General features: G+C 38.9%; 2 protein-coding genes across 4 annotated transcripts in view; both read right to left on the reverse strand.

Annotated features, from left to right (window-relative positions):
* Positions 1 to 27,953, reverse strand: part of tnnt2c (troponin T2c, cardiac) — a 116,484-nt gene that overhangs the window by 51,373 nt on the left and 37,158 nt on the right. The window lies entirely within an intron of this gene.
* Positions 1,316 to 27,706, reverse strand: LOC123984942 (ankyrin repeat and BTB/POZ domain-containing protein BTBD11-A-like). 3 transcript variants are annotated; one of them, XM_046072215.1, is made up of 14 exons: positions 27,558 to 27,706; positions 24,565 to 24,730; positions 21,921 to 22,010; positions 19,347 to 19,448; positions 18,442 to 18,535; positions 15,353 to 15,488; positions 13,067 to 13,209; positions 11,313 to 11,491; positions 10,939 to 11,044; positions 7,689 to 7,791; positions 7,518 to 7,599; positions 7,188 to 7,256; positions 6,970 to 7,083; positions 1,316 to 5,716 (listed from the first exon to the last, which is right to left on the reverse strand). In XM_046072215.1, exons 1-14 carry the CDS (start codon positions 27,683 to 27,685, stop codon positions 5,477 to 5,479), a joined length of 1,752 nt encoding a protein of 583 aa, XP_045928171.1. In that variant the 5' UTR covers positions 27,686 to 27,706; the 3' UTR covers positions 1,316 to 5,476. The 3 variants fall into 3 exon arrangements, with proteins under 3 accessions (XP_045928171.1, XP_045928170.1, XP_045928172.1); XM_046072214.1 differs by having other exon boundaries at positions 12,977 to 13,209; XM_046072216.1 differs by lacking the exon at positions 19,347 to 19,448 and having other exon boundaries at positions 12,977 to 13,209.

Raw genomic sequence — 27,953 nt, forward strand, 5'->3', positions numbered from 1 at the left:
AACGTGCAAAAAACCCTGATTTTGTTCAATTACCTCGTCTACCTGATTTAAAAATTTGCATAGTGTGGAACTTCCTATTTTAAACAACCTTTAATAATATTTAAGTAAAAGTGCTGCTGATGGAATAAAATTATGCATATTAGCTTTTTCCACAAAACACAGTAAAGTAGTAAAAGGAAATTTTATTAAGCTCATGAGATGAGAAGTTATTATGACTTAACACCAAGAAATCTCATTGAGAATCTTGAAATAGAAAATGTTCAACATTATTGCAAAAAAAGAAAGAAAACAAATTGATTATCAAAATTGTTGCTGGTTAATTATCTGATCAAGCAGTCAATTACTTGGTCTATTCAGCTTTATGCAAGATGTACCTTATTTTGTTAAATGTAGAAATGACAGAAGATGTTTGAACTGTAAAAATGGAGTTGTATTTGTATTTTTGAGGACTAGTATCTGAAAACGGTCATTTTGTAAATTTTAAGTTTACTAGTAGTAATTGTGTTGAATCACTTTCCATTAGTATTTGAGTCTAGCACAATACATTTTTTTGAGTAGATTTCCCTCAGAGTTGTGCACAATTACATTTGTTGAGTAAAGAATTAGTGGAATTTAATTTTAATAAGCATCAGTGAATCAATGTAATTTAGTATTAGTATTAAAGTTTTTTATATTATATAATCTATATTATATTTAAGTTAAGTTTGACTCAAAATATTATTACCACTACTTAAAAGGTTTGAGGTAATCAGTTTCCACAAATATTTTGAGTATTCTGAACTTATTCGGGTTTACAGTGTAGGCTAATGGTTAAATCTTTGAATTCCTCATACATCACTACAAATATTGGGCATTTTCAACCCATTCCAGAAGTGTTAGCCATTAGAAGACAAATCATTCTTGAATGAATGTCTTAAGTGCTTTTATTTATTTTACACACCACCAGTGTCCGTGCTTTTATGTCTAGGATTATATGTTAGGGAGCCATCAGCTGCCACCGGCTGTTGGCATTAGCATTAACTGCTTTTACAATAAAACAGAAAACTTGAAACATGTTTACATTTGTACTGTCTCACTAAGGTGCTGTACAAATAAAGTTTGATTGATAAAGGTTGTAGGTTTCATCCTCAGGGCACCATTAATATCTGTAAAAAAAAAAAAAAAAAAAAAAAAATTCATGGAAATTCATCTAACATTTGTTATATTTCATTCTGGACCAAAGTGGCCAACCAACTGACAGACAAGACATTACCATCAGTAGAGACGCTTCACTAGCATGGCTAAAACCATGTCAGAAATAAAGCAAAAAACTACCTTTTTATGGTTTAAACTCTGGTCGTTTATTAGCTGTCCACAAAAGCATGTCATGGAACGACAGAAACTGTAGCACGAGTGTAACATTCCTTTTTGTTGTTATACTCCACCACACCCCTGCTTCTCACACCATGTATAATTTATATTTCATATATATATATATATATATAAATTTTGTACATTGTACATGTTCTCATCAAAGGAAAAAATTATAGCAAAAGTTCATCCCCCCTGTGGATTTGAAATCGAATGAATATCCCATGCATGTTTCCACTGCGTCTAGGGGAAATGTTGTTTATTACCAGGAACAAATACGCAGGCAAATAAATGCTCAGACAAATTAAGGGGAGAGTCTTGTTAGACACAGCTGGTGTACAAAGCACATTCTTAACAACATTAAACAAGAAGAGCCATGCGAACCAACATTTATTCTATGACTTTGACCCAGTTTTGAATCAAAAGCGCCAGTACAGCGGCGAGCTGAAGTTAGTCTTGTGCTAATGGCGTAATATTTGGACTAATAAAAAACCAGAGGAGGTCTTTTGTTTTTTCTCTTCTTCTAAAGCCATATTCAGCTGCTTTGGCTAACAATAAGACTTAAACTTAAGCTCACTGTTAAAATACTAATGCTTTTGAGTGTGTATGTGTGTGTGTGACGCTACAGTAACACTGGCACAAAAAGTGCTTGACATCATTATGAACCTTTTTACCTCTGTGGAGACAATGGTTTGCATCTTTAAGACATTTTACCTTTTAAATAGCAAGTTTCAATTCAAATGTGGGCATGTATAGTGATTCAGTATGAAGGCAAATGTGTTTTTAAGATAACTTATTTAAACCAGAGTTAGTCTAAATAAATGATCCGCTTCATTAAAGCTAGCAGGATAAAGTCAACAGACTGGTAGCCTGTAAGTTTAAAATATTCTTTTAAAATGAGTAAAATACATTTAAAGGAAAATACACCATGCGATGTCACAAAAATATAAACATAAATAGTATATTCAGGCTTTTTTCAGTCACTCATTTGTCTATGTTATGTTTGTCTCTCAATTCACATTTATACTGTAGCTCCATATCCTGTGGCATATTATTCATCGTACTACAGTTTTATGGAAATATTGCTTAATTTCAAAACTTTAAAGCATCTTTTTATATAATCTTTTTTACTTTTGTAAAACAAAATAGCTGTGGAATGTAAAATAAAATATATAGTGCTATGTATGTAGGTAAGAAAATAAAGTTGTAGGATAATATCTATATTTCATTTTCTGTAACTATTTACAGAACTTAAAACCAACTTTTATATGCCTATATGCTTTTCTAAAAATGTTTGGCCCAAAACAAATATTTAAGTAATTTGGAGTGTGCTACAATATTTTAAGTCGTTAACATTTGTCTCCTTTTCTGAAGGTAGTCAGATTAATGTCGGCACAACATCACAAAGTATGAGGACACTTTAGAGACATTTGCATTGTAAGCCATTGGAAACAGAAGGAAGCGTCTTTTTTTGGTTTGTTGCTGGACAACATTGCACATTTTATAGATATTCAACCTGTGTTGCATTGTTACATTCATAAAATATACCGTAGGTTCTGTGATTTCCTCCTAAATTAAGATGTATCTGAGTCAGAGGGGCCGTGGTCGACTAAACTGGGTTTTATTCAAATATTGTTGAACTGCTTTAAGTTTTTACCCTTTTTGAGTGAATATGCATCATTTCAACAACTGGGCTTACACCTCAGGGCTGCTGCTGAATAATGGGTGACTGGTTGAGCATTTTAAGAGTATTGTATTGTCTAATGCACACCTGGTGGACAGGTGTGTAGGAAAATGTGATCTTGTGTAACAAAGGGATAAAGGTTTCTGCACGGAGTTTACAAGAGACACAACATTTTGGTCACGGACCTTCGTCAGGTGTTAAATTCACAGTACGAAACTATACATCTTATATCTAAAGACACACTGAAACAACCAATGAAAACCCCTGAACCAAATCTCAAAACACCTGAGACAATTACCACATCGATACCTGATAGAATGTCACAAACAATACTTTTTATACGGTTTCACGTTGAGAATTTGATGACTGATGAAGGGCCACGAAGCTGCAAAGAGGCAGGAGCTGCTGTTTTTCCTTTCTCTATTCCCATTTCAAAATTTTCTTCAAACAGCAGTATTACTTCAGTGTTACTTAACATAGAAACACAGGACTCTTCAAGACACTAGCACGATCCTAAACATTTATGTTATGGCCACCAGTTCAATCTATTTCAACTTTATTCATGATTAAATTTGTGAACAAAACACCTGCTATTGTTGCCCAATTCATCCAAAATTGACCCTGAAGTTAAAAATGATTAATTTAAACTGCAGATTGTGTTTTGAGCACCGCAAACTTTAGCTTCAACCTCAAAATTTAGAAAACATGGCATTTGTTTGTTTTGTGTATTGCTTTGAGGAATGTCTCCTCATGGTACACACAGATCTGATTTTTTCATCTGCTGCCCTTTTTGTTTGCTTGGTGGAAGCTTGAGTAGACGTTTAAGTCATGTGCCCAAGTCTGTTTTTATTGATTGTTATCAAACAACTTTTTCACCTCAACCAACTGTAAAACATTTTTTGTGATATATCCGCTGTTTTAGCATGTCCACTCAGAGGTGGTTGACTTTGTAAGTCACAATTCACATTGTTGTGTCTCTAATAAACTCTGTTGACACACCTTCACAGAAATTACGTTATTGAGAAATTCAGCTGAGGTAAAGCCAAAAACAGAAAGTGACTTTAAAATGCATCTCATGATCATTCGGAATGTATCAGAAATAGCAAAATAAATGACGGGAACGTACTTTGATTGGAACAATCAACACCCTACTCAGCCCTACCGATCTACACAGAAAGCACACCTAAAGCGGAATGGAGGATTCAAACAGATTAAACATGCAACTTTTGCATAAACAGACACATACAGCAGGAATAAACTGTTCAGGGAGCACATTCAATGAGACTGGTGTTATCAGCCAAGCGAGTGTAGGAGGATACTGTACAGCAGTTTACAAAAAAGAAAGGAAAGAAACGACCAGCACAATGACTTTAAGGACATATTTACACTTTGCTTTAAATAGCTTTAAAGAGAAAGTCCCTGCCAATCGAAATCCATCTTCAATCCTATCGCACTCAGTCTGTTTTGCAGTGGATGGAAAGTTAATAAGCAGCGTTTTCCCTTACTTCCCCTTTTGCGAAAGTGGTTCGTGAAGTAAGCTCTGCATAAAAAGCAATATCAGGGCAGCTCAGTTGAGTAGGTGTCATGCAAAAAAGTCGACAGTGTTCGTGGAGTTATCACAAGTTAATTTCCCAGTTGGACATCCATGTTTCAAGCATACGTCAGCATAGATTTCACTGCCCATGGGCCGTCTTCAGTTTAATCAGTGTTGCAGTGTCAGCCACGGTGGAAGTTCGTGTGATCAGTTTGGCCTCTGCACAGAGTAGATATAACACAGTGAAACGTATCCAACATAGAAGTGACAGAATGAAATGTAAATAAGTTCAAACAAGTCCACCTATAGTCTGTCTCGTGGCATTGCTACTAGTCACTTTATTGGTTGTAAAGTTAGATTATATTTTGGCGTTTGGTGTCAAACTTTATACTGCAATGGCATCCACTTCCATAAATTGATGTTGTTTGTAAACCAAAGTCTCATATCAGAGATGATGAGAAAGCTGCTTTTATTGAGTTAAAATTCTACTCTACCCTTTTAAGCGAAAAAGGCGTACAGAATGTATTTCATGCATGTATCCTATATGAAATACAATAAGTTTCAAAATCACGATTAGGTCTAAGTGATACTGCAGGGTCAGTTCTGTTTATTTTTTCTTAATGTAGGGGTGTGAAGTGATCGGTGGGAGCCATTGGGACACCAGAGTTCAAGCCTCTGACAAGGCGAGAAAGTTCTCTCTGATTTTGTCATGTATGCCAACATTAACTTCTCGAGGGGGCTGCAACAGGCAGAATTAAAGGGAATCCCTGACATAAAAACATCCGACAGCCCATCCTCGGCAGTGGGGCCAGGGCAGGTGGATGGGGCTGTGTAGCATGGCACTGGTCGTTAAAAGTGGTGTTACATGAATGCTGTGCCTGGATCGGAGGGCTTCGGAGTGGACAATGTCACACCACAGAGCCCTTGGAGGTGGAGAGGTGGATGGAGCGGATGCGTGTGGCCAGAGTGTTCTCCAGGTCGAGGAGGATGTCGGTGCAGATGCCGGGGCTGGACAAGCTGGACATGGGGCTCTCGGCGGGAGGAGGTTCGTACAACAGCTGCTTGAAGCTGTCGAGTTCAATTAGCAGCACCATGTTCTTCAGGAAATAGCCCTCGATGAAAGCCGTAAGCTCCGTGGCACCAAGGAACTACATTGAAAAAAAGATGATAGAGAGAAAATTGCAGAGTTTAAACTTATCTGAAGGGTGATGACAACATCAGCATTAGAATTTTTAGAATTATTTTGATGGTATAATTTTTTGTTAGTTGAGAAGTTATGCATTCCTGGTCAAAATTTGTGCAGTGTTGTGTTGCTTTTAGTGAAAAGACTACTGGCACTGCTGTGTGCCACGGTGTCTTTTTTGATATATACATTTAGAAGAGATCCTTTATTAATCCCTCTTCGGAAAATAAAAACATTTTCATCCAAACATTACAATTTGACCATTTTCAAGACAAAACAAGACCGATAGTCTAGAGCCATGCTAGCAGCTTGGTGAGGCTGGTGGCACACCTAAATGCTAACATCAGCATGCTCACAAAGACAATGCTAACATGCTGATGTTTAGCAGGCACAATGTTTACCATAATAATTCTCTTGGTTTAGCGTGTGAGCATGCTAATACTTAGCACTAAACACAAAACACAACCGGGGCTGATTGGAATGTCATTAGTTTGGCAATGATTTAGTCATAAACCAAATTATTGGACAAACTGAAATTTTGACCTGTTGATTGCACCAGATGATCCATCCATCTATGTAGTTTTTGAGATATTTCTGGACCAAAGCATTGGACAGACCAACCAAGAGCCATACTGCAAGTGTCGCTAATGATAATTTTAACATTATTTTTGTCATCTTATTAAGTGAATTCATTGTCACATTTTGTCAGTACACACTTCCCTGCTGCTTTTATGTAATTTTTTTCTTCTGACTTTTTTTGCAGTTTCACCCGGAAATAAGATTAAGGTCAAGAGGACTTCCTTTTTTTGGCAAAAGACCCATGGAAAACTTCTGTCTGTCTGTCTTTTGGTGATGGGCTGATAGTGTACAGTTGCAACTAAACACTACGATGAGAGGGCTTAGGGTGATCCAAAACAATAAAACTGTGGGCCATAAATCCAAAACAATGACTTCAATCAGCTCTGTGGAGCTAAGGAAAAGTCGGTGATAAGCCCTTTCACATACTTGTATTCATTTGATCCATTCTAAATATAAAAATATAGAATAGAGCAGCTTTAAATAAAAATACATTTAATAGGCAGTATAATTATTATATTTCTGTTATGTTTGCATCTTTCATAAGAATTAATTACATTAACATTTGTTTTTCCATTTTTGGCATTTAAACAGGGACATTTTATTACAACTTGACTAATTAAATGTTCTCCAACATCTCACCTTGGCGTGTTTGTACAGGTCCACACAGGTTTCCGTCGTAATGTTCTTGGAGCAGATGATCTCACAGTGTCTCTGAAGGGCCTCTAGTTGGAAGAATTTGGAGGCAGACAGGAGCTGCGGGGAACAGTACAGCCACACAGAATGAGGCACAGGACTTGGGATTAGAAATGCTAATACTTCCGCTGTCGCTCAGCAGGCTTTGCTTAAGTCTCTTTTACCTCCATAACTTCAGTGTTGCGTATGTGCAAAGACTCAGTGCCTCCACAGTACAGATACTGCATGACCAACTGGAACACAGAACAGTAGAGGGTTCAATCTATACACATTTGAAGGATTGTTATCAATTTTGTTAACGTTTTCTTTATATTAGTATTTTTATAAAGTACTAATATCGTTACAAGTTTTTAAAACAAAAAATGATTGCATCGGTTGAGCTCCCCAAATTTGTTGCAGCTCTAACTGACTTTGCATTTTGAAAAAAACAAAACAACATAATGAGGTTTTGTGTTATTACTGGAAAGCAAATGATGATGCAATAAATATCTTACATGGAAAATATTGTACTTGACATGGCTGATCTCAATGCAGGTGTTCTCTGCTGCTGGTCGGTTCTGGAGCAGTGACTTGAACCTGGATGAAACAGAAGAAATTTTGTTTATTATGTTTACTATATCTGTATAGGAAAAAAGAACAAACAAATATATATAAAAAAACTTTACCTGGGTGAAGCTGTAAACAGCAAAACTTTATGTGCATAAAACGGTTTCCCCTCCACCAGGAAAGTAACATCGGACATATCCTTGTTGTTAAGGAAGTGGGGATCTGAGAAAAAGAAGATTATAAGATCCAATAAAAACAGCCAAATGATGTCTCATTACTCAAGTCTCCTGTACTATGAATGCAAAACAGCAAATGGTAAAAGATTACACTAATATGGTCATTAATTACCCAGAGGGCAATTCATCATTCAGCTATCAGTGAAGCATTATCAAAATACAACAATTCCAATTTCATTAGTACTCTGAAAGGCAGGCAATTTAATTTGATATCTGGTTTAGTGTATCCTTAAACATTCTGATCAATTAATTACTTGTCAAAGGTTTTTAAAGCATTAATTCTCTTCAAATACAAAATAAAAAACTACTTGTCATTTTATTCTAAACCTATTGTTGAAAAAACACTAGGTGGTGCTGCAGCACAGTCAGTCTATGCATCAGTGCCTCCTCCTGCTCTAATTATAAGAAACAAATGGAAATGTGGAAATGTCTGTGACTTTCCCAACTTCAAAGGAGCTTTTAATACCAGATCAGACTGATAAATCACATCATTACAGACATGTGAATACAAATATCCGCTTGCAAAACATCATCGTGATAAATTTTCAAAGTCAAATTTGTAAAATTAACCTTGAGGATAAAATGTCAGAGATAATTATTTGTTTGGAGTCCCACAGTACCCATTGCTTTAATGTGTGAAAAATGATAAGAAATTAAAAGACAAAACATACTTTTCCCATTAAATTTTAGTTTTTCCCTCCTTCCTTTTCAAAACCACATGTGTCGCTACATTCTGAAGTGGTAACCTTTCCCTTTGCAGCAAACTGGACTTTGATGAAGGTGATACAGATATGAGTAATAGGTACTGTTATTGCACCAAATAAGTAAATATTTAATGTTTTATTTTATATGGGCTATGCATGAACATATATTTTTGTTTGCCAAGAAGACAGACAGAACTGTTATACAACTGCAACAATAGAAATCCAAATAGACTTTTGGGAGGGATGGTGCATATGAAAATCCACTGTAATTAACCAACTTTTACTGCTCTGAGACCACAAAACAAAAGTAATTAGCAGACTTCTGAAAGTCATCATCTTAAAATCTGATTCAAAAGCCATTCCCATAAAATTAGGTAAAATGATGATGTGTCATGGTGTTAACTATGTTTTTTGAGCTGTAAAATAGAGAGGAGACGGAGGTCTCCAGGGCCCCTAATGGAGCATTAGGATTTAAAAAAGACTGGAAAAAATATGCGGAATCCTGGTTAGGGAGTGTTTGAAAATTATGGGGAGGGGGTTTTGGAACTTATGTTTCATTTCTTTTAAAAGCACAAAATTGGTAATATTTTATGTGGACCTTCCTCTTGACTTGAAATACAGTCATGAAAAAAAGTCAGCCTTCAGCAGAACCAGGGTTTCTGCTCTAGATAAGACTAGGGCTGAAATGATTCATCGATTAAATCAATAAAATCGATTAATAAAATGCATCGACACACATTCTTTGCGTTGATGCTTCCTTTAATCCATTTAACTATACACCACAGTGTTTCGCACGGACATTTATTACTGTCGCACATCGCGCTTACACTGTAAACACGACGTGATTATAATGGTGCTGTTCGCAAAGTGGAGAGAAAATAGCGAGGGAGAAAGAAGAAAGTGTCTAAAGTATGGGATTATTTCAAGCTAAGAAAACAACTCTGTAATGTTACCGTCCGTCCACCGTAAAACGAAACTTATGTCGCCCCGGCAACAGCACGACGGCGCCTGATCAGAAAGCAGCGGACCACAGACCAGGTAACATTAACAGCAACTTTAACATTTAACTGAAATCACGATTGATTGTTGAGTTGAAGGCTAGCCAAAGTAAGCCGCAGACCTCAGCTGTTAATGTTTACACATGCATTTGTTGTTCTCCTTTTTGGCCGTGAGTTGTAACCTCACAGTCATGAGTTAACCGGGTGTCGGGGAGCTGCACCTTTTAACTCACCTCCAGCTCTCTCTGTAGCTCAGACAATCCCTGCTATCTGCGTGTGTTAATCCGCCGCCAAGCAAACTACTTCTTAAACGACGCATCGATGAATCGTTGAAATAATCTATCGAAGCTTCGAATACTAAAATCATCGTTAGCTGCAGCCCCAGATAAGACTTTATAAGTCCTTTTAATTACCACATAGAATGCCAGTTTAATATCTGTTTCACAATCATACCGACTGAAAGTATGATGAAAACCAGTATGTTTTATTGTACATCACATTTTTTTCAGTGCTTTTACCATATGTAACATTCATTTCTACTGATTCTGATGATAATTTACCAATTAAAATTTACTTTCATTTAAGTCTTTGTTATGAGATGACGGGCTTTCTGTAGGTAGCAGTGACACTTTCAGTCTCCCAACAGCCTGCAATCACATACGAAAACATTTCATAACTAACATCACTGCCTACAGCAGGCAAAAAAAGACTTTTGTAAATTAAATTTGAGACTTTTTTTTGTTGAAGAAATTGAACTGAATGCTTTTTAAGACTTGTAGAGACGTGCAGATAATTACTGACTCCCTTCCTTCCCCAATAATTTTCATATACCTCCTGAGTATTTTGATTTAATGATCCTGTTGATAGTTTATCCTACAAGCAATGTTTTGTCATTAAAATACATTTAACACTTATCAAATGACTTCTCAAAAAGAAAATTGTTGTATGATTTTGCAAACAGAGTACCATAATACTATTTGATTTGTTGTTACATGATGAGTTCAAAGCAATAAGCTGTGACATTTTGATCAGTATGTATTTGCCTTTCCCCGCGACCCTGTACGCAGGATAAGGGGTTGACGATGGATGGATGGAGGGTATTTGTCTTTTTGACATTCTGAGACACAAAATTCAATTTCAAAGCAATTTCAATTACCATCAGCCCATAAATGCTTTAATATTTTCTGAAAAGTCTGACAAGAAATAGTGGCATTTACAGAGACTTCATGAACTGAAAATCTAAGGAAAAAGGAGCTAATTTTATAGCATTAAACACAGATTGGTTAACTCAAAGTTGGAGACGAATTCACCTCAAAAAACAAGAATCTCTCAGCTTTAACTCTAACCCTTCTGTCACTCGCCTCGTCATGCAGATTCATTTAATGCTGAAAATATTGAGGAACAGTCACTATTTTTAACTCGCTCTCTTACCTAAGCGGGAGGTCTGTTTCTTCTTGATCTCTGTCAGCTTAGGGATGGGGAAGGGCCCATAGCACTGCGTGAAAATGACTGACAGCTGCTGGCTTATTACCTCATTCTGCAAACAGACACCAACACCAGTGAGGAAAGAAACTTTACACAGATTAGAGTTTTTGGTCTCCATGAGCTACCCAGGACAAAATGATATGCAAATGTATGATAATATGGTTTGGAGTGCAACTTAATTTATGCAAATATGAGTGTTAATGTCACACTTGCATACAAGCACAGGACAGTTTGTATTCCCAGCCAACCAGCCTTATTTTGTCTGATGTTTCTTTAACAAGCATTACGTTTACATGCACATGAAAGAAAGCCCCGGTGACCTTGCTGGCTCGGAGGATCTGGAACATGAGAGGCAGGCCGTGTGTGATGAGCTCCTCTGTGTACTCCTCTTCCTGGATGCAACTGAAGTCTTTGAGCAGGCCCTGGATCAGCGGCCGGCGGTGCTGGATGAAGCAGGTGCGCAGGGACTCGAACCAGGTGTGCAGCGTCCAGGGAACGCCTGGGAATAACGCCACATGAACAGTGAATACACACTTACGCACAGCATAGCCAATCTGACTCAGAGCAGTTTCAAGGGCGACAGAACCGACCATGTTTCCATCACTTTATGGTGTTAGCATGAGTTGAAGGGCGATTGCATGGTGAGTGTTGGATTAGTGAAAAGTCAGAGACTCGGACTCGGCTGGAATATAAAGAAAGCACTTGGGTATAATCAAAGAATGTCCCGTAAAAAAATGGCTGTAATGATCTGCAACAATATGATGGGCACTGAATGATGTGTATGTGAAATTAACATGAATGTCATGACATGACAGTGGATGCTTTGTGTATCAACAGCACTGCTGAAAGGATTAGTTGATTTATGGAGTAGGAAATTAACCAATTTCGATAGGTGATTAATCGTTGAAGTCGTTTATCAAGCAGAATGCCAAAGGTTAGCTGATTTTCTGATTTGTTATCTTTAGGTTTTAGAGTCTAGACAAAACAAACAATTTAAATATGTCATCTTGGGCTTTGGGAACTTGAGCAAGTGGATGGGACTGAAAGATCATTATTGACCTTAGAAACAGTAGAAATAAACAGTCTTACCATACGGTCTATTTAGTAGCTGTTCCAGAGCTTTTGACTGTTTCACATAATCTTACTCTTAGTGAAACTGGTTAGGGGTCAACTACTGCTTCAAAGACAGGGACAAGAAGTTCAACATTTTGGGAAATGAGCTTATTCGCTTTCTTGTTGAGAGTTAGATGAGAAGACCAATGCACAAAGTCTGTTGTTTTAACACTTTGTTGTTTGTAAAGATTAAACAAACAGGATATAACATGTAAATTTGTGAGCTTTAAAAGGTGCTGGTAGACAGATTTTGTTACCTTTGGACAGAGCCTGGCTAGCTGATTCCCCTGTTTCCAGTTTTTATGCTTAGTAAGCTAACCAGCTGCTGGCATCTAACTCTTGTCAAAAAAGCGAATAAGAGTATTTCTCAAAATGGCAAACAAAAATTTTACATTAGCAAGTAATTACAAGATAACTGAGGACTGTGTGATATGACCAAAAGGTCCAGGGTAGCTACTAAATGGCACTTAAGAGATGTGAGAGGGGGGAGATTGTTCTGTCAACTGAAATAAATTAGTCAATTAATCCTAATCAAATCCTAATCAACAAACACATTAGGTCTTATGTCCAATGAACTGGACAATGTTGGGGTGAAAGCTGATTGCCACATCTACAGAATGAGCACTGCTTGAGGTCACTGTTTCATCATCATGTTCACACCTTTGACCCGAGCTATTATCACCTCTGCTATAAAAAGTCCTACTTGTGCGACTGTTTCATGGTTGGATGAGAAGTGGTGATTGCTGTGAGTGTGTACAGGACAGCACAAGACGGGACAGGACAGGCACAGCATCAGCACATCTCCAGGACAGCTGGAGGCACCAGAGAGCGAGGCATGTGTGCCAGTGAAGCATGTATTAGTAAATCTGACCTAAGCTGCGGATGTCTATGGTGATGTCCACATGGCCGTGCTCTGCGCTATGGTACATGGCCTCTCTCAGGGCCCTCAGTTTGGCCTTTCCTGTTCGCAGGGTCCCTCCGCCGTTGGCCTGCAGTGCCAACCTCTTCTCCCCGGGATCCGAACCCTCGGCTAAGATCTCCTCCAGGGACAACACATCCCCCTTCTCCTTCTCCGACTGGGCCAGAAGCTTTCGAAATACATTCCTAGAGGAAAGGAGATAAAACACAAACAGAGATTAAAGGAAAGCAGAGTGATAAGATACAATGACAGAATATTTTAAGGCCAGGGTAAAAGGGAAAAAAAGGAATGAAGATGTGGGGAGGGGATGAGAAAACTACAAAACACCTAGCCTGGCCTGGGGTCAAATAGCAGGAAGGAAACTTGTGAGGTTGATGATCACAGACTGGGCAATGATTCTAAATTAGGCATACACGTACTCTGTTAACTTCACATTAAGCTCATCCAGCTCTCTAGCTCTAATGACACTCAAAATAAGCGTACTGTGAACCTCTACCACTGGTCTGTGGAGCCAAAATATGTTCAGCTGGAACTGATTATCTCCTCTAAACAGAAAACATAGTATGTGATGTTACAAAATAACATGCTTTTTAGTCTGCAGATTCATCAGTACTGCCCGCAACATTGCAACACACTTTTTCGGCATAAGAATGATGCAGCAACAACAGTTCCCCTCATTTCAGAAGAATGGACTTCAACACGTCATGTAAACCGTGTGATCACAGCCTGAGGACGCATCACTGCGCCAGCTGCTTCAATAAGGAGGGGCTCGTTTAGACCAATATAACATCATATCCTTTTTTGAGATTGTTGGATCAAGTCAGTGGGAGGCTCACTGTCGTTTGGTCACCACTATCAGTCCCTTGGGTTTGAGTGTATATCAATGATTGAGCATATTACCACAGAATTTTCTCCAGCTGTGTCCATGGATCTACACTACATGGCCCAAAATATGCAGACACACAAAGATTAAACCTTTATATTATTGTTGAACATCTACTTCAAGGACGTTAATCTGCCGCTATCACAGCCCTTTTCTGGTTGTAGTCTTCCCAACAGATTTTCATGCCTAGCTGCAGAGATTTGCTCCAATTCAGCCACAAGAGCATCAGTGACTTTGGGTGATAAGGTCTGGCTTGCAGTCTGTGTTTTAGTTCATCCCAAAGGTGCTGGATGGGGTTGTGTCATGTTCCTCTACACCAAATTCTAAAAAAAAACGTTAATGGACATGGCTTAGAGCACAGGGGCATTGTCATGTTGAAAAAGGATAGGGTCTTCCCCAAACTCTTGCCACAAAGTTGGAGGCGCTTAGTATTTCAGAAGTCCTTTCCTCAATGTAAAGCTGCTTGTTTTGTACACTTCTCTAACTCTTAAACATTTTTGGAAATATTGGTGGCTATCTTACAAGCTAACAGCATACACTTTGTACAAAAAAGAAGTCTGGAGCATTTTTTGTTGACACACTCCCGCTTCATGATTTATGCTAACCTCGGCTAATCCTGTCTTGAGTTAATCTCCCTACTAACAACACAATAAAACAGATATCAATTCTCATCTTGCTAAGACTACAAAACAAGTGTATTTTGCAAAAAATCCCAAAAGTATATCTTTAATAACATCCACATCACATTTTTACACATTTCTGTAAAGGTTTAAAAGTAAATAAAAAATAAATGTGTAATAATATTTATATATACACCGCTGCCACGTTCCCAATTCTTCTTTTATTCATGATAATGCTTCAACTATATGTTTCAACAACAAGCTATCTTCCTTTGATATGAAGAATTTCCTGTGGTTAAAAAGTTATTTGTCCGTGTAGAATAAAAGAGAAAGTCCTTTTGTACAGATAATTGTTATCCAGCGCCTGTTGAAGGAATAGAGAACTTTTACACCCCACCATCTCATAACCAATCCTAATGCAGTTTGAGCCTGCTCACGACACACTGCAGCAAGATCATCATACTACAATTGATTATCTTAATAATGCTGCATTGTGTTGTTGGCTTGCCACTCCACTCTACTTCCTGACAGCTCTCACTGCCCTGAATGTTAAATGGCTTTATCTTACTCAGCTGCAGGGAAATGGTGTCAAACTGAAGCCATAAGTGCTGCTGAATAGACTGCAGTGCTTATCGTCACATGCTGTCTGACAGCGAAACCAAGATATCTGCCTCTCATATAATGCAGGATTTTGTAAGAGGCAGACGGACCAGGGCAAAGTGTGTAAGTGGATCAATACTGTGGTAATGGATCTCTGCTGGCCGGCACTTGTGTATGTGTCCCTGTGTGTGTGTTTGTGTGTCTGTGTGTGATTGCCTGTATTACCTGTGGCCATGTGCTGCTGCCAAAGTGTATGAGTTCATGTCTCCCAGCGGGGCCGAGGAGATGCCGTTTCGACACATGGTCCCGATCATGGGGTCGGCCCCTCTTTCCAATAGCAAACTCACCAACTCAAAGTTACCTAACCAGGATGACACATGAAACATGAATAAACTTAAATAGAGCTAGGTGGTAAATACTTAGCAACCACTTATGTTGATTTGTGGTGGAATTTAACTTAATGGGCACCTTTTATGGTTTCCCTTGTTTTATGACATATAATATTACATTGTCGGATGTTCATATGAAATGTGGCCAAAGTTTAAAAAAGTTAAACTAATGTAAAAGTAATCCCTGTGAGCAGAAAGCTCAGGCTTCAGACTCATCTGAATGCTAGGTATCCAATGTATTTTTCTACCTCTACTTTTTGTCCTGATATGCTCATGATCTGCTTCAGGCGCAGCTAGCCCACGAAGTACAGGGATGCGCCCAACCACCTACTCAGTCTGTCTTTGTTATTTGACCACTCTGGTCAAGTTTTTTTAGAGTTGTTCATTAATTCTTGCAGAAAGTGCTTTTTCGGTCGTGAAGGAAAGTTAGTTTCTTGATGAACAGATGGCTTTACTTGTTGCCAAAAGTAACTGGTAACTACTGCTAACTGTGGCTGCCATTAGTTAGCTCAGTATGATTCTGCATAGAGTACTTTTGATACTTTTTGCTGATTTGCTGACTTCTGTACTTTTACTCAGTAACATTTTGATTAAAGGACTTTTACTTGCAATGAAGTATTTTAAATGATTTTTTGCCATTTGATGTAAATGTTAGATAAATTTAACACATTTTAAAAACATTTCTTCCTTTAATTAAATATGCATAGGGTACAAGAATCAAGATGAAGGGGAATTTAAATACCTTGAGCATCATAAAAAAATTATGTTCCAGTCCAGTAATGTACATTTACTTAAGTACAATTTTGAATTCAGGACTTTTACTTTTCTTGTAACAGAATATTTCTACAGTGTAGTATTGTTCTTCCACCACTGATGTTGGTACTAAAAATTTCTACTTTCTGAGGTGATGAGATGCTCTTTAAGTGGTTCTTTATGTGGCTGTTCAGGTGTACAACAACAAAACATAACACATCAAAATACATTTTCACATTCACTGAATTCCATGTGGAAGCTTTAAATTAAACCGAGTGACTACAGCAGTTAAATCTGCTCTGTTGAGTGCAAAACGAGTCATAACTAATCCCTGATGCACTCTGTCAAACATTAGAACAGAAACTTCTGCAGGTACCAGTTTTAAAGTGATTTAAGCACTTCAATACTGATCTCCGCTAATACAGTCAAAAACACTGCTCATTTAAAACCGATTGGAATGTAACCAGAATTTCTGGATACTCGCATTGCTTATTCAAGCTTTTATATCCTAGTGAAGTTAATGTGACAGTAAAGTAAAACAGGGAATGAGCCTGAACCTGCATAAAAGTATTCTGTACTTGGAAAGTCTGCAACTCTGCTGTTAATTACCAAAATTAGCTCTGGGATTGTGGTCTTTATTTCATCTACATTATTTATTATTTAATGAGTAGGATGTTAATAGTGTTCATTATCCATGGCTGTGTGTTTTAATCACTCGTTACCATGGCAACGCGGCTGCCTACATACAGGTCACTCACTGAAACATGAAAATTCACTATTGTATGTCAACTTGTTATGTTTGAATTAACTCCAATTCATGTTTAAGGCAACAGTTTGACATTTTGAGAAATATGCATATTAGTTTTCTTGCTGAGACTTAGTTGAGAAGATCAATACCACTTTCATGTCTGTCAGTTCTATGTGAGCTAGCAGCCAGTTAACTTAGCTTAGCATAAAGACTGGAAACAGAGGGAAACAGCTAGCCTGGCTTTGTTCAAAGGTAACAAAATCTGCCAACCAGCACCTCTTAAGCTCACTAATTATGTGGGATGGTGATGGCGCAGTGATAAGCCTTTGTCTGGGAGGCCTGGGTTTCGATTCCCACTGTGACACATTCAACAATGTGTCCCTGAGCAAGACGCTTAACCTCTAGTTGCTTTAAAGGTGTGAGACCTCTGGCATAAAGTGCAACTGTAATTTGCTTTAGATAAAAGCTTCAGCTAAATGAGAAAATGCAAACTAATTGACACATTGTATCTTGTTTGTTTTAAAAGTGTAAAAACAACCATTTGTGGGAGTTCTTGTCTTGGTGCAGTGACTTCCTTGCAACCTCTGATGATGACAAGACTTCTTTAGTGTGTGTATATTAAACACAACAGTTCAAGATTTGTTAATTAGTGAGCTTTACACGTGCTGGTAGGCAGATTTTGTTAGCTTTGAACAAAGCCAGGCTAAATATATCCAGTCTTTACGCTAAACTAAGCAAACCAGCTGCTAGTTGTAGTTTCAAATTTAACAGACAAATAAAGAGTTGTCTCAGTCTTCTCATTCAACTCTCGACAAGGACGCGAACACTCTTCCCAAAATGTCAAATAATCATTAAAGCTCACATATTTAAACAGATTGAATTCTTATCAATTATTAACACTACTGGGGGCACAACAAATAAAAAAGAAGCCAAGTTGAATTCATTCACTTAAGATGAATGATTCAAGTCAGCTCAGATAACATCAGCAAACTCTTGTTTTTCCCCTGGTCATCCATATCCCCCTGCAGTGGTCCACCCTTGAGACTGAGAAGCACTGCTTTAAATGCAAATTTGGTTCTGCTTTGACAGATAATTCCAGTCAGTTTTAAAGGCCATTTTAATTGAATAATAGAACCTGCTGCAGGGTTGCTCATACGTGGCTGCACATCTATACAGCAGCACAATCGTGAGAAGCAGCGTTTAAAATTCACTGCATTCTTGAATCTCAGATAGTAATTGAAAGTGATAAATTAATTAGATGATTATAGCAGAGTGAGAATGCCTTCTGGTGAGCTTAGACTCAAGCATGTAATGACTAATCCCATATACGCTGTATCGAGAATAAGAATACTTGGGTCAGAAATGCACGTCTGGAATCTGAATATGAAGAGGTATCCAAATCCTTCATGCTTGTGTGGGATTACCTGCAGCGGAGGCCAGCTGAAGTGGGGTCTCTGTGTAGTTCTCCGTCCCATCCTGCAGGGCGCCCTCCACATTCGCTCTATTATCCAGCAACAACTGTGGCGGGGATGGAGGGAGGTGGATAGAGAGGGAGGGAGGGGGGAAGGGGAAAACAAACCAGGCGGGAGAATAGTGTGTTACACTCAGGCTTGGCAAGAGGAAAAGCCTCAACTGTTGGAAACCTTAACCACCTCATTTAGAGGTTGGCCTAGCCCTGGCCACTGAACACACTCCTTGCTACACTTCCTCATTAGGTTCTGTCTGCAGGGCTTATTGTTGATGATGACTTGCCTGAGCTGAGAAAGGAAGAATCAAGATGGTTTCTTTTTCTATTCCCCCCCGAAAAAAACTCTGATTGCGGTGGTGCAGATTAATAATTGAAAAAAATCCTGAGGGCGACGCTGTTCATCAGGCTTTCAGCCAGTGTCAGCTCATACAATAACTACTGCAATAGAATGCATTATATATAAAAAATTAACAGAACTGAACAAAACACTGAAATCTGGCATCCCCGAGGCTGTGTACCAGGCTGGCTGAGCTCTGCTCTGTTTAGTTTGCCTCTGGAAGTTTCTCCCTGCTGCTGTAGGTCCAATCCTTAGATTCAGTTGTGGTGAAAAGCAGGGTGCTGGGTCATCTACACACCTTTAAGAGCATACATTATTAAAAACAAACATAATCTGGAGGGTTTATATGGACCAAGTCCTCTCCACATAACTGAGATCATTACTGCACAGATAGGATCAAGAAGGAGAAATAAAAACGACATATGGCATTATTATGATGCACCATAATAATAATCATCATCATTGGGTGCAAAGGTTAGGGCAAGGGCCACAGGTTAATGGTTACAGGTCATAAACGTCACTACCTGCACGACAGGGACGTGTCCGTGTAACACGGCGAAAGTGAGTGGCGTCCCCTGGCGCGTTTCAGGATAAACTGAGGGGTGCTTGTTTACTGTGCTTGGCACCTGGGAAGTCATAGGTGAAGTTCAGGGAGAGAGATATACAGCCATTAACATTCACAGCTCAGGGCGGGAGATAGGGGGAAGGGGGGAGCGAGAAGCAGTATGCAGGAGGAGAAGTGTAAGCAAAGGAGGGCAGGATGGCAGAGGGAGATTTTCCTCTTGAGTTTCACAGAAAAATCTTGAGCAGCTTGACTTGTACCTGTCATCTCAGGCCTCACTCTAAACATGAGACAAGTTAAGAGTATGTATCTGCCTTGGCATGGCTCTCTGACCACACTTTGTACTATACGCCTGGCTCCATCTTTAAATAGTGTTTCATTTCAAAGGGGAATGAAACCAGAGAGAAAACACAACATTGGCAAAGACTACAAACACAGTCAAGACGGTGGCACTGACTCATGAACAAAGCAGCGTCAGAGTAAAATTAAACAGCCATACAGCCCAGTGTTGTTCTGTGGTTTCAAAAGTGGCCTTTTCACAGAGTAAATTATAGAAATTATTTCTAAATGTCGCCTAGAGGAGGCCTCTTCCAAACAGACATTTAATGTAATGTCACATTTCATTTGAGCTCTGACGCTAAACAACAGTGGGACTGTTAGTGTTTTTGTGTTCACAGTGATGAATTATTAATCACTTTGTAATATAAGGCAGTTTCAGCAGAAACAGAGGGCATCATTGACTGCAATACCTATCATGGCTCTAGAGTCATATTTTGACAAAACTTTTTAAGTAGTGAAATGCTCAATCACTGATGTGCAACAGCATCTGCTTTTACTTTACTTAAAGGCTCTTTTCACCCAAGTTACAATCAAAAAGATTGTTTTGTCGCCACCGCAATACAGTTGAGGTGAGTGGAAATTAATTTTTGGTGCTGTGTCACAACCCACAGACCTTGCTGTGGACAGTATTTGCCAGAGGAAGAAAGCCTGTTGACAGTAAAGTCTGGGGATTATCTAGGTCAGCAGATTTCCAACCTGCAGAGATGTCTCGTGACCACTCTTCACAGGTTATGGCTGAATCCAGCCAGGAGTGTTAAGGGGTTACAGTGTAGCTACGGAGCCGTAGCTGATGTGAACCATCAAAAGTGTAACTACACATCACTGGCTATGGGGATACAACATTAAGACCAAAAGGCCTGTGATTGGTCAGCTTGTGTTTTCTCCTACAAGTTTCTGATGCAGCTGGAGGTTGTTCAGACGGAACACAACATGAAGCATGTTTAGGAAAAGACTCCGTAATCTTCTTCTTTTCAGTAAAGGTAAATTCAAGAATGTAAACACAATTAGCGTGGGGAATATAATTAAAGCTCCATATGGCCAGATAATGTACTACGCAACAGTGCTGCGGTAGTGCTATAAGTGAAATGTGATGTTGAACTATAAATTAGAACCTACACCATATATATGTGCGAGGGGACTGCTGTTAACCCCTTGCTTTGCACATTAATCCAGTGAACTCAAATGAGTTTTCAAATGAGTTTTGAGTTCACCAAAAGAAGTATTTTTGCTTCTCAGGCTGTTTATTTTGAAGTCTGAAGAGGTAAAAGTAACGTTCATGTCACAAGAAAAATCAAAAGGAAAATATGAAAATATATATATATATATTTAATCATCTTGTCTGACTCTTCAAATTCCTATTGGGACCTGTTTAAAACCTCTGTGCATAATCTGCATGGCTAGAGTCCATTAGAAATACATGAAATAATAACATTTATCAATCAAACGGAACTCCTAGATCATTTATACAGGTAGTGCTTTGCTTTTGAGTCAACACACCTACACTAAATACAGGCACTAAACCAATGAAGCAATCACAACAATCAACAATGATGGGTCAACATGGTGAAGGACAGTCTACGATGCATTTCTATTCTTGAATATTCTTATTGCCAATTGAGATAAAAGCACCTAAACGGAGGACAGAGGACACACTGCGGAGACAAAAACAGGATTTATAACAATAGGGCTTCACGGTTACTTTTAACGCTCTTAGTTCAACACAGTAAATAAGTGCAATGAAGTTCATACTTCATGCAGTCTGTGGTAGCGAGTTACACTAAGTGCACACACCTGTACAACACTAATGCATTATTGATGTGGTAGAACACAAACTGCTGCTGAATGTGTGCAGTGTGAAATGTGATGAAGTAACTGCCTACTTTCAGTGGATTATTATTATTCTGTATCCGTGTAGAGACAAACTATCATTATTACAGTGCAAATGTGCAAATCCTCCTTTATTGCTTATCAGTGCACTTCATGTAATAAGCTGCCAGGAGAACAGAGAGCATGCCGACAGCAGCAGGTTTGACAGTGAAGACAGAGGAGGGAGGGGGGGGTGGAAGAGCAACACAAAGTGGGTTCATCGTTTTCACTGAGACACATAACAAAATGTAAATCAACATTTTGGACAAAAACAAAAATGTGGAATCAATGTGACATTTTGACAGGCTGATGGTGTCCCGTGAACACTGACCTCGCTGTTGATGTCGGCTCCGGCGTCGAGCAGCATCTGGACCATGGCCTCATCACCGCGGACGCAGGCGTACATGAGTGGGGTCATTCCCTGTGGGAGGGACGAAAGGAGGACCGTTAAAGGGATCAGACAGGATTATTCATATCTACAAAGTAATTTAGTAGAAAGGAAAGGTGATGGACTATATTTCCTTTATGAGATCGTTTTCAGTCAGTCACAAGTGGCACCCAAAAAAAACAACCTTTATTCAGTAGCTGTTCGGCAATACAGTTGTGCCATGTCTCAGTTCTGCCCATACTTGTACTTGTGTATTACCATTTTAATTTACTGTACACTACTCCACTAGATTTAAGAGACACTTTTTACAAGTAAGCTTACCGATGATCATCCTATAAAATAGGAAGAATTGTTATAAAGGTACTAGATGTTTAGTTTGGTAAATAAATACTAAGTAAAACATCAAATAAAGTAGCTAGCATTAGCAATAGCTTGACCACTGCTAATAAAAATGCTACTTACATGTTAATACATAAAATAAAATTATCCAAATGCGGGACTATTGCTTGTAATGCTGTATTTTTAAGTGGTGTCATTGATCTTTTTAGTTAAGCTAAGTTAAGGATCTGAGTGCCAAAAAAAGCAAGGGATGAAATATGCCCTAGTCTCATGAGCGAGATGTTATGATATTTATGACCAATCACAGAATCACAGAAACATTTAGTGGTTAGCACTATAGCCAGAGAGCAAGTAGGTCCTGGGTTCAAATCTAACAACTGGGACATTTCTGTCTGGGGTTTGCATGTTCTCCAAGGGCTCCTGTTTCCTTATCCTTATAAATACTACTAGTGCTATAGGCAAAGCCCTTAAGAGACCATTAGCAGTTCTGTAAGGAGCTCACCATCAGCTGCGCTCATTAGTTTTATAGGATACCAGAAAAATTAATAATCTAGTCTTTTTTTCCCCCATTATGTTCTTTAAATCACTATTTTCAAATAAGGTACATCTGAAGTGCCATATGTGCATGTTGTGAGTTCACTGGGGGTTACTAATCAGCCCCATGACTAAAGATTGCACTACAGTACATTCCATATTCATACATAACATATACAACTCAGATGCAATTTCCTCCTCATCAATGAGAGACATTTCTAGCAGTTGCATGCAGGTTCTGATTTTCCAGACATAATGATAGCCGCCTCAAAATAACTGTCTTTCCGACGAGAGTGACAGCATAGGTGGGCTGTGAAACTCCTAACATAACATCTTATTTCTCCACATGCCACCATATGCACAGAGCACTCTTGAGCCTGACACACCCACACACATTTAGCTCTGAGCGACTGGTGGTTGTGGTAGGGGGGCTGCATCTTAGTGTTACTGCAAAGAGACAAAAGAACTTTACTGTAAACCAAGTGGCAAGTTCTTCCCATTTATCAACCTAAAAATCTACACTAAAAAACAAAGGACATTTTCATCAGAGTTTTGGACGAGCTTCCATAAAACCTCAATCATATCTCTGATCCGGGCCATTATGTTCAACAAAGGCCTTTTACGACTCACTCATAACACACCAAAGCACTTTATGTTGAAGACTGACATCCCTTTGTGGTGATTCTCTCTTAAATATTTCCTGAACACCGATCTACTTAATCTGCAGACAGCTAAAGAGCAATAGACGGTGGACCATGATGATCATCATGATGAGTTCAAATGCCTCTCGGCTGTGATGACAGACAGCAGCTTTTACTTTATTGCTCCTGTAACGCTGTCTGGTCCTTTGCAGCATTTAGCTGGGTTTACAAGTGAATAAAAGCCTGTATGTCACCACGGCTTGTCATTTATAGGAGTGAGGAGGAAAAGTGTCAGTCAGTACAATTTGTTGTACTGATAGCCTGTAAATACTAAAATCTGCATCTAACTGAATATAGTATGAATCAAACCGCAAACAAATCTAGAGCATCTGAGTAGAAACCTGCCAAGAGTTTCTTAATTGAACTTAACCAGACACAGCTTTCTGACCACAGAAAATCAGATTGCACTATTAGCTTCCACTTAGCAGCACAAGGAATAGCCAGTTTTTCCATTGACTGGGGAAGGTAGAAAATCCCAAATGACATTAACGCTTGGATGCAGTAAGGCTGAGATATCGACCTAAAGCTCTGGCCAGAAAAAGTGTTACAGTATCAGATACAAATAGATCATTTCTTCATCATTTTTTGGATAGACAGTAGTGGTATAATACTATCAGTCTCTGTTTATTTCACAAAAATATCTATATTCATATCTGTGTTTGGATTTCAAATCAAGTATATTGTCGCATGCACAACCGTACGCAGTACAACATATTACAGCAAATATTCTGATGCTGCTCATATCCGTGCATACTTGTATAAACATCTTTATACACAGACACAAAGAAATTAACATTTTCTTGTATATAATGTGAATTTTGTACCATGTATAAGAATTGCATGACTCATAGGGAGCAGCCTGTGCCCAGCCTGTGTGTGTGAACTGGGATGGATTGCCAGGTAATACTTGTTAGAGATTCACAATTCATTGTGTTTCTCTCTCCACTATTCCTATGTGGGTGTGTGATGTTAATGTAGTATATACATGTAGGAGTGTGTGTTAAGTGCCGGACCTGTTCGCTCATGCTGTTAATGCCATCAGGTCCTAGCAGGTTCACGGCCTGCTTGACCAGGTCCGTCCGTCCGCAGTTGAGCATCCTGAAGCCCAGATCCTGCAGGAACTTGGCCTCTGTGGAGGCTGCATCCAGCTTTCTGGTTGCACAGAAACAATCCTCCGCTCTGCAGATGGAATCATCAGATCCATTACTGTGATTAAGTGGGAGCTTATATCAGAAATGGATTTTGAGATCGGTGGATAAACACCTCTGATGGAAATAGAAAATGATTCTGCTTTTCACAACTTAAACTCTTGGTATTATATAATTAAATGCAACTTTATGAGTTTATTTCAAGTATTGAGCTGTTTGCATTCAAAGTCAATTCTCTAATGTTTGCATTTCTCAGTATATTTTTTCTTTGTTTGCTTCTGGTTATCTACTTCCTTCATTTCCTAAAGTAGCTTTTCTCCAGGTAAGGATTTTGCTGTGACTCATTATTACTCATTCATGTCTCCTGTAAAGTCTCTTAATCCAAGCTGCGAGCAGCTATCACAGCTGATGCTTCCACTGGGTCACAGAGCGACTTTTCATGTTGTTTGTTCAATGCTACATGACAATTATATCTGAGATACTGTAGGTAAGGAGATGTTAATTGGCCATTCACACCTTTCAGTGTTTCTCTGCGCATATTTGAAATGTGATAAGACTCTTAACCCACTGACACCAACACAAAATCATTGACTGAGCTGCCATGTGACAAATGTTGTGCAAGGCCACATAACTGCTGTTGTGTGTATCAGAAAGGGGGAGCGGGGGTAAACAGGGGAGACTGTAATTGAGGGACAAATAAACAGCAAGAAGATTTATCCCCAAGTCACAAAACTATGACATTGGTTACTGCTATCCATTAAAAGAGGGACAACAACACACTTCATGTTAGTTGAGTCTACAGCCATCATCTATCAGCTCTGTTTTAGCGTGTTTACATGAGCTAATTAGCAATAAACACAAAGTACAGCTCAGGCTGATGGGAATTCAGGTATTTGTTCAATAGTCAAAGTATTGGACCTTATGATGGCACTAGACGAAAGGTTAAGGGATCACGTTAACGTTATTAAAATTCATCCTGAGGGGGGCATAAATACAGGTGAAACTCTAAAAATTAGCATATCGTGCAAAAGTTCATTTATTTCAGTAATTCAACTTAAAAGGTGAAACTAATATATAGACTTATTACATGCAAAGTGAGATATTTCAAGCCTTTGATAGAATTTCGATGATTATTGCGTACAGTTTATGAAAACCCCAAATTCAAAATCTCAGAAAATTAGAATATTACATGAAATCAATAAAAAAAAAGGATTTTAAATACAGAAATGTCAGCCCTCTGAAAAGTATAATCATGCATATGTACTCAGTACTTGGTTTGGGCCCCTTTTGCATGAATTACTGCCTCAATGCGGCGTGGCATGGATGCCATCAGCCTGTGGCACTGCTGAGGTGTTATGGAAGACCAGGATGCTTCAACAGCGGCCTTCAGCTCTTCTGCATTGTTCGGTCTCATGTCTTTCATCTTTCTCTTGGCAATGCCCCATAGATTCTCTATGGGGTTCAGGTCAGGCCAGTTTGCTGGCCAATCAAGTACAGTAATCCCATGGTCATTGAACCAGGTTTTGGTACTTTTGGCAGTGTGGGCAGGTGTGTTTTGTGGGTGTCCTGCTGGAAAAGGAAGTCAGCATCTCCATAAAGCTCGTCTGCTGAAGGAAGCATAAAATGTCCTGGTAGACGGCTGCGCTGACTCTGGACTTAATAAAGCACAGTGGACCAACACCAGCAGATGACATGGCTCCCCAAACCAATAAAGACTGTGGAAACTTCACACTGGACTTCAAGCATCTTGGATTGTGTGCCTCTCCATTCTTCCTCCAGACTCTGGGACCTTGGTTTCCAAACGAAATGCAAAATTTGCTCTCATCAGAAAAGAGGACTTTGGGCCACTGAGAAACAGACCAGTTCTTTTTTTCTTTAGCCCAGGTAAGACGCTTCTGACGTTGTTTGTTGTTTGACAAGAGGAATACAACATTTGAAGCCCATGTCCAGGACCCGTCAGTGTGTGGTGGCTCTTGATGCAGTAACTCCAGCCTCAGTCCACTCCTTGTGAAGCTCCCCCACACATTTGAATGGCCTTCTCCTGATAATCCTGCCCAGGCTACGGTCATCCTTGCTGCTTGTGCACCTTTTTCTTCCACACTTTTCCCTTCCACTTAACTTTCTATTAATGTGGCTTGATACAGCACTTTGAGAACATCCAACTTCTTTTGCAATTACCTTTTGAGGCTTTCCCTCCTTGTGGAGGGTGTCAATGATGGTTTTCTGGTTTTCACAACTGTCAGCTCAGCAGTCTTCCCCATGATTGTGAATTCCACTGAACCAGACTGAGAGACCAATTAAAGGCTCAGGAACCCTTTGAAGGGGTTTTGGATTAATTAGCTGATTAGAGTGTGACACTTTGAGCCTACAATACTGAACCTTTTCACAATATTCTAATTTTCTGAGATTTTTGAATTTGTGGTTTTCATAAGCTGTAAGCCATAATCATCGAAATTATATCAAATAAAGGCTTTGAAATATCTCACTTTGCATGTAATATATTAGTTTCACCTTTTAAGTTGAATTACTGAAATAAATAACCTTTTGCACGATATGTTAATTTTCCGAGTTTCACCTGTGTAGCCAATTTTATGGCAATCCATTTAAAAGTTACTGAGACTTTGGTCCATAATGTGCATATAGCAGGATCTTTTGTATTGTCAGAGATTTCTAAACTGTGGCCAGTTTAGGATGATTAACACTTCCAGAACAAGAAGGACTCTGTGATATGCTCACTAGGCAAAATGACTTCCCATACTTAACAGTGGGTCTGCTTCGCTCACTGAGGTTTAACTTTTATGTTTTATTCGCAGCTTGCTTGTTGCAGTAAAACTTTGTTATGAGCATTGTATCCTTACTTTATTTGTCGAGGTTCACAGTCCACACCGGGGAGCAGCAGCCTGGCGGCCTGCCTCACATCATCGCTGTCCACAGAAAAGCTTCGTCGATGCTCAGTGTGGGCGACTGCCACCCGGATCCACTCCATCAGCGGTGGTAGTACCAGAAATGGCCTGCAGGGGAAAACAAAGGTCTGTTTGCTCACATCAAATGTTCAAATCAAATCAGATTAGGTTAAATTTCAAGGAATGGCATGTAAAATGGGATTTTCCACGAGCAAATAATAGGATGCACAAAGGGTTTTCAAAAATGAAAAGTAAACTAACTTCAAGGCTGTGAAAACTTATTTCCTTTCTCAGTTTCTTGCCAAGACTGGCGGAATCCTACATGAAACACGGTTTTCCACTATAGTTAGA

The sequence above is a fragment of the Micropterus dolomieu genome, linkage group LG16 (genome assembly GCF_021292245.1).
Source record: "Micropterus dolomieu isolate WLL.071019.BEF.003 ecotype Adirondacks linkage group LG16, ASM2129224v1, whole genome shotgun sequence".
NCBI classification, from domain to species: domain Eukaryota; kingdom Metazoa; phylum Chordata; class Actinopteri; order Centrarchiformes; family Centrarchidae; genus Micropterus; species Micropterus dolomieu.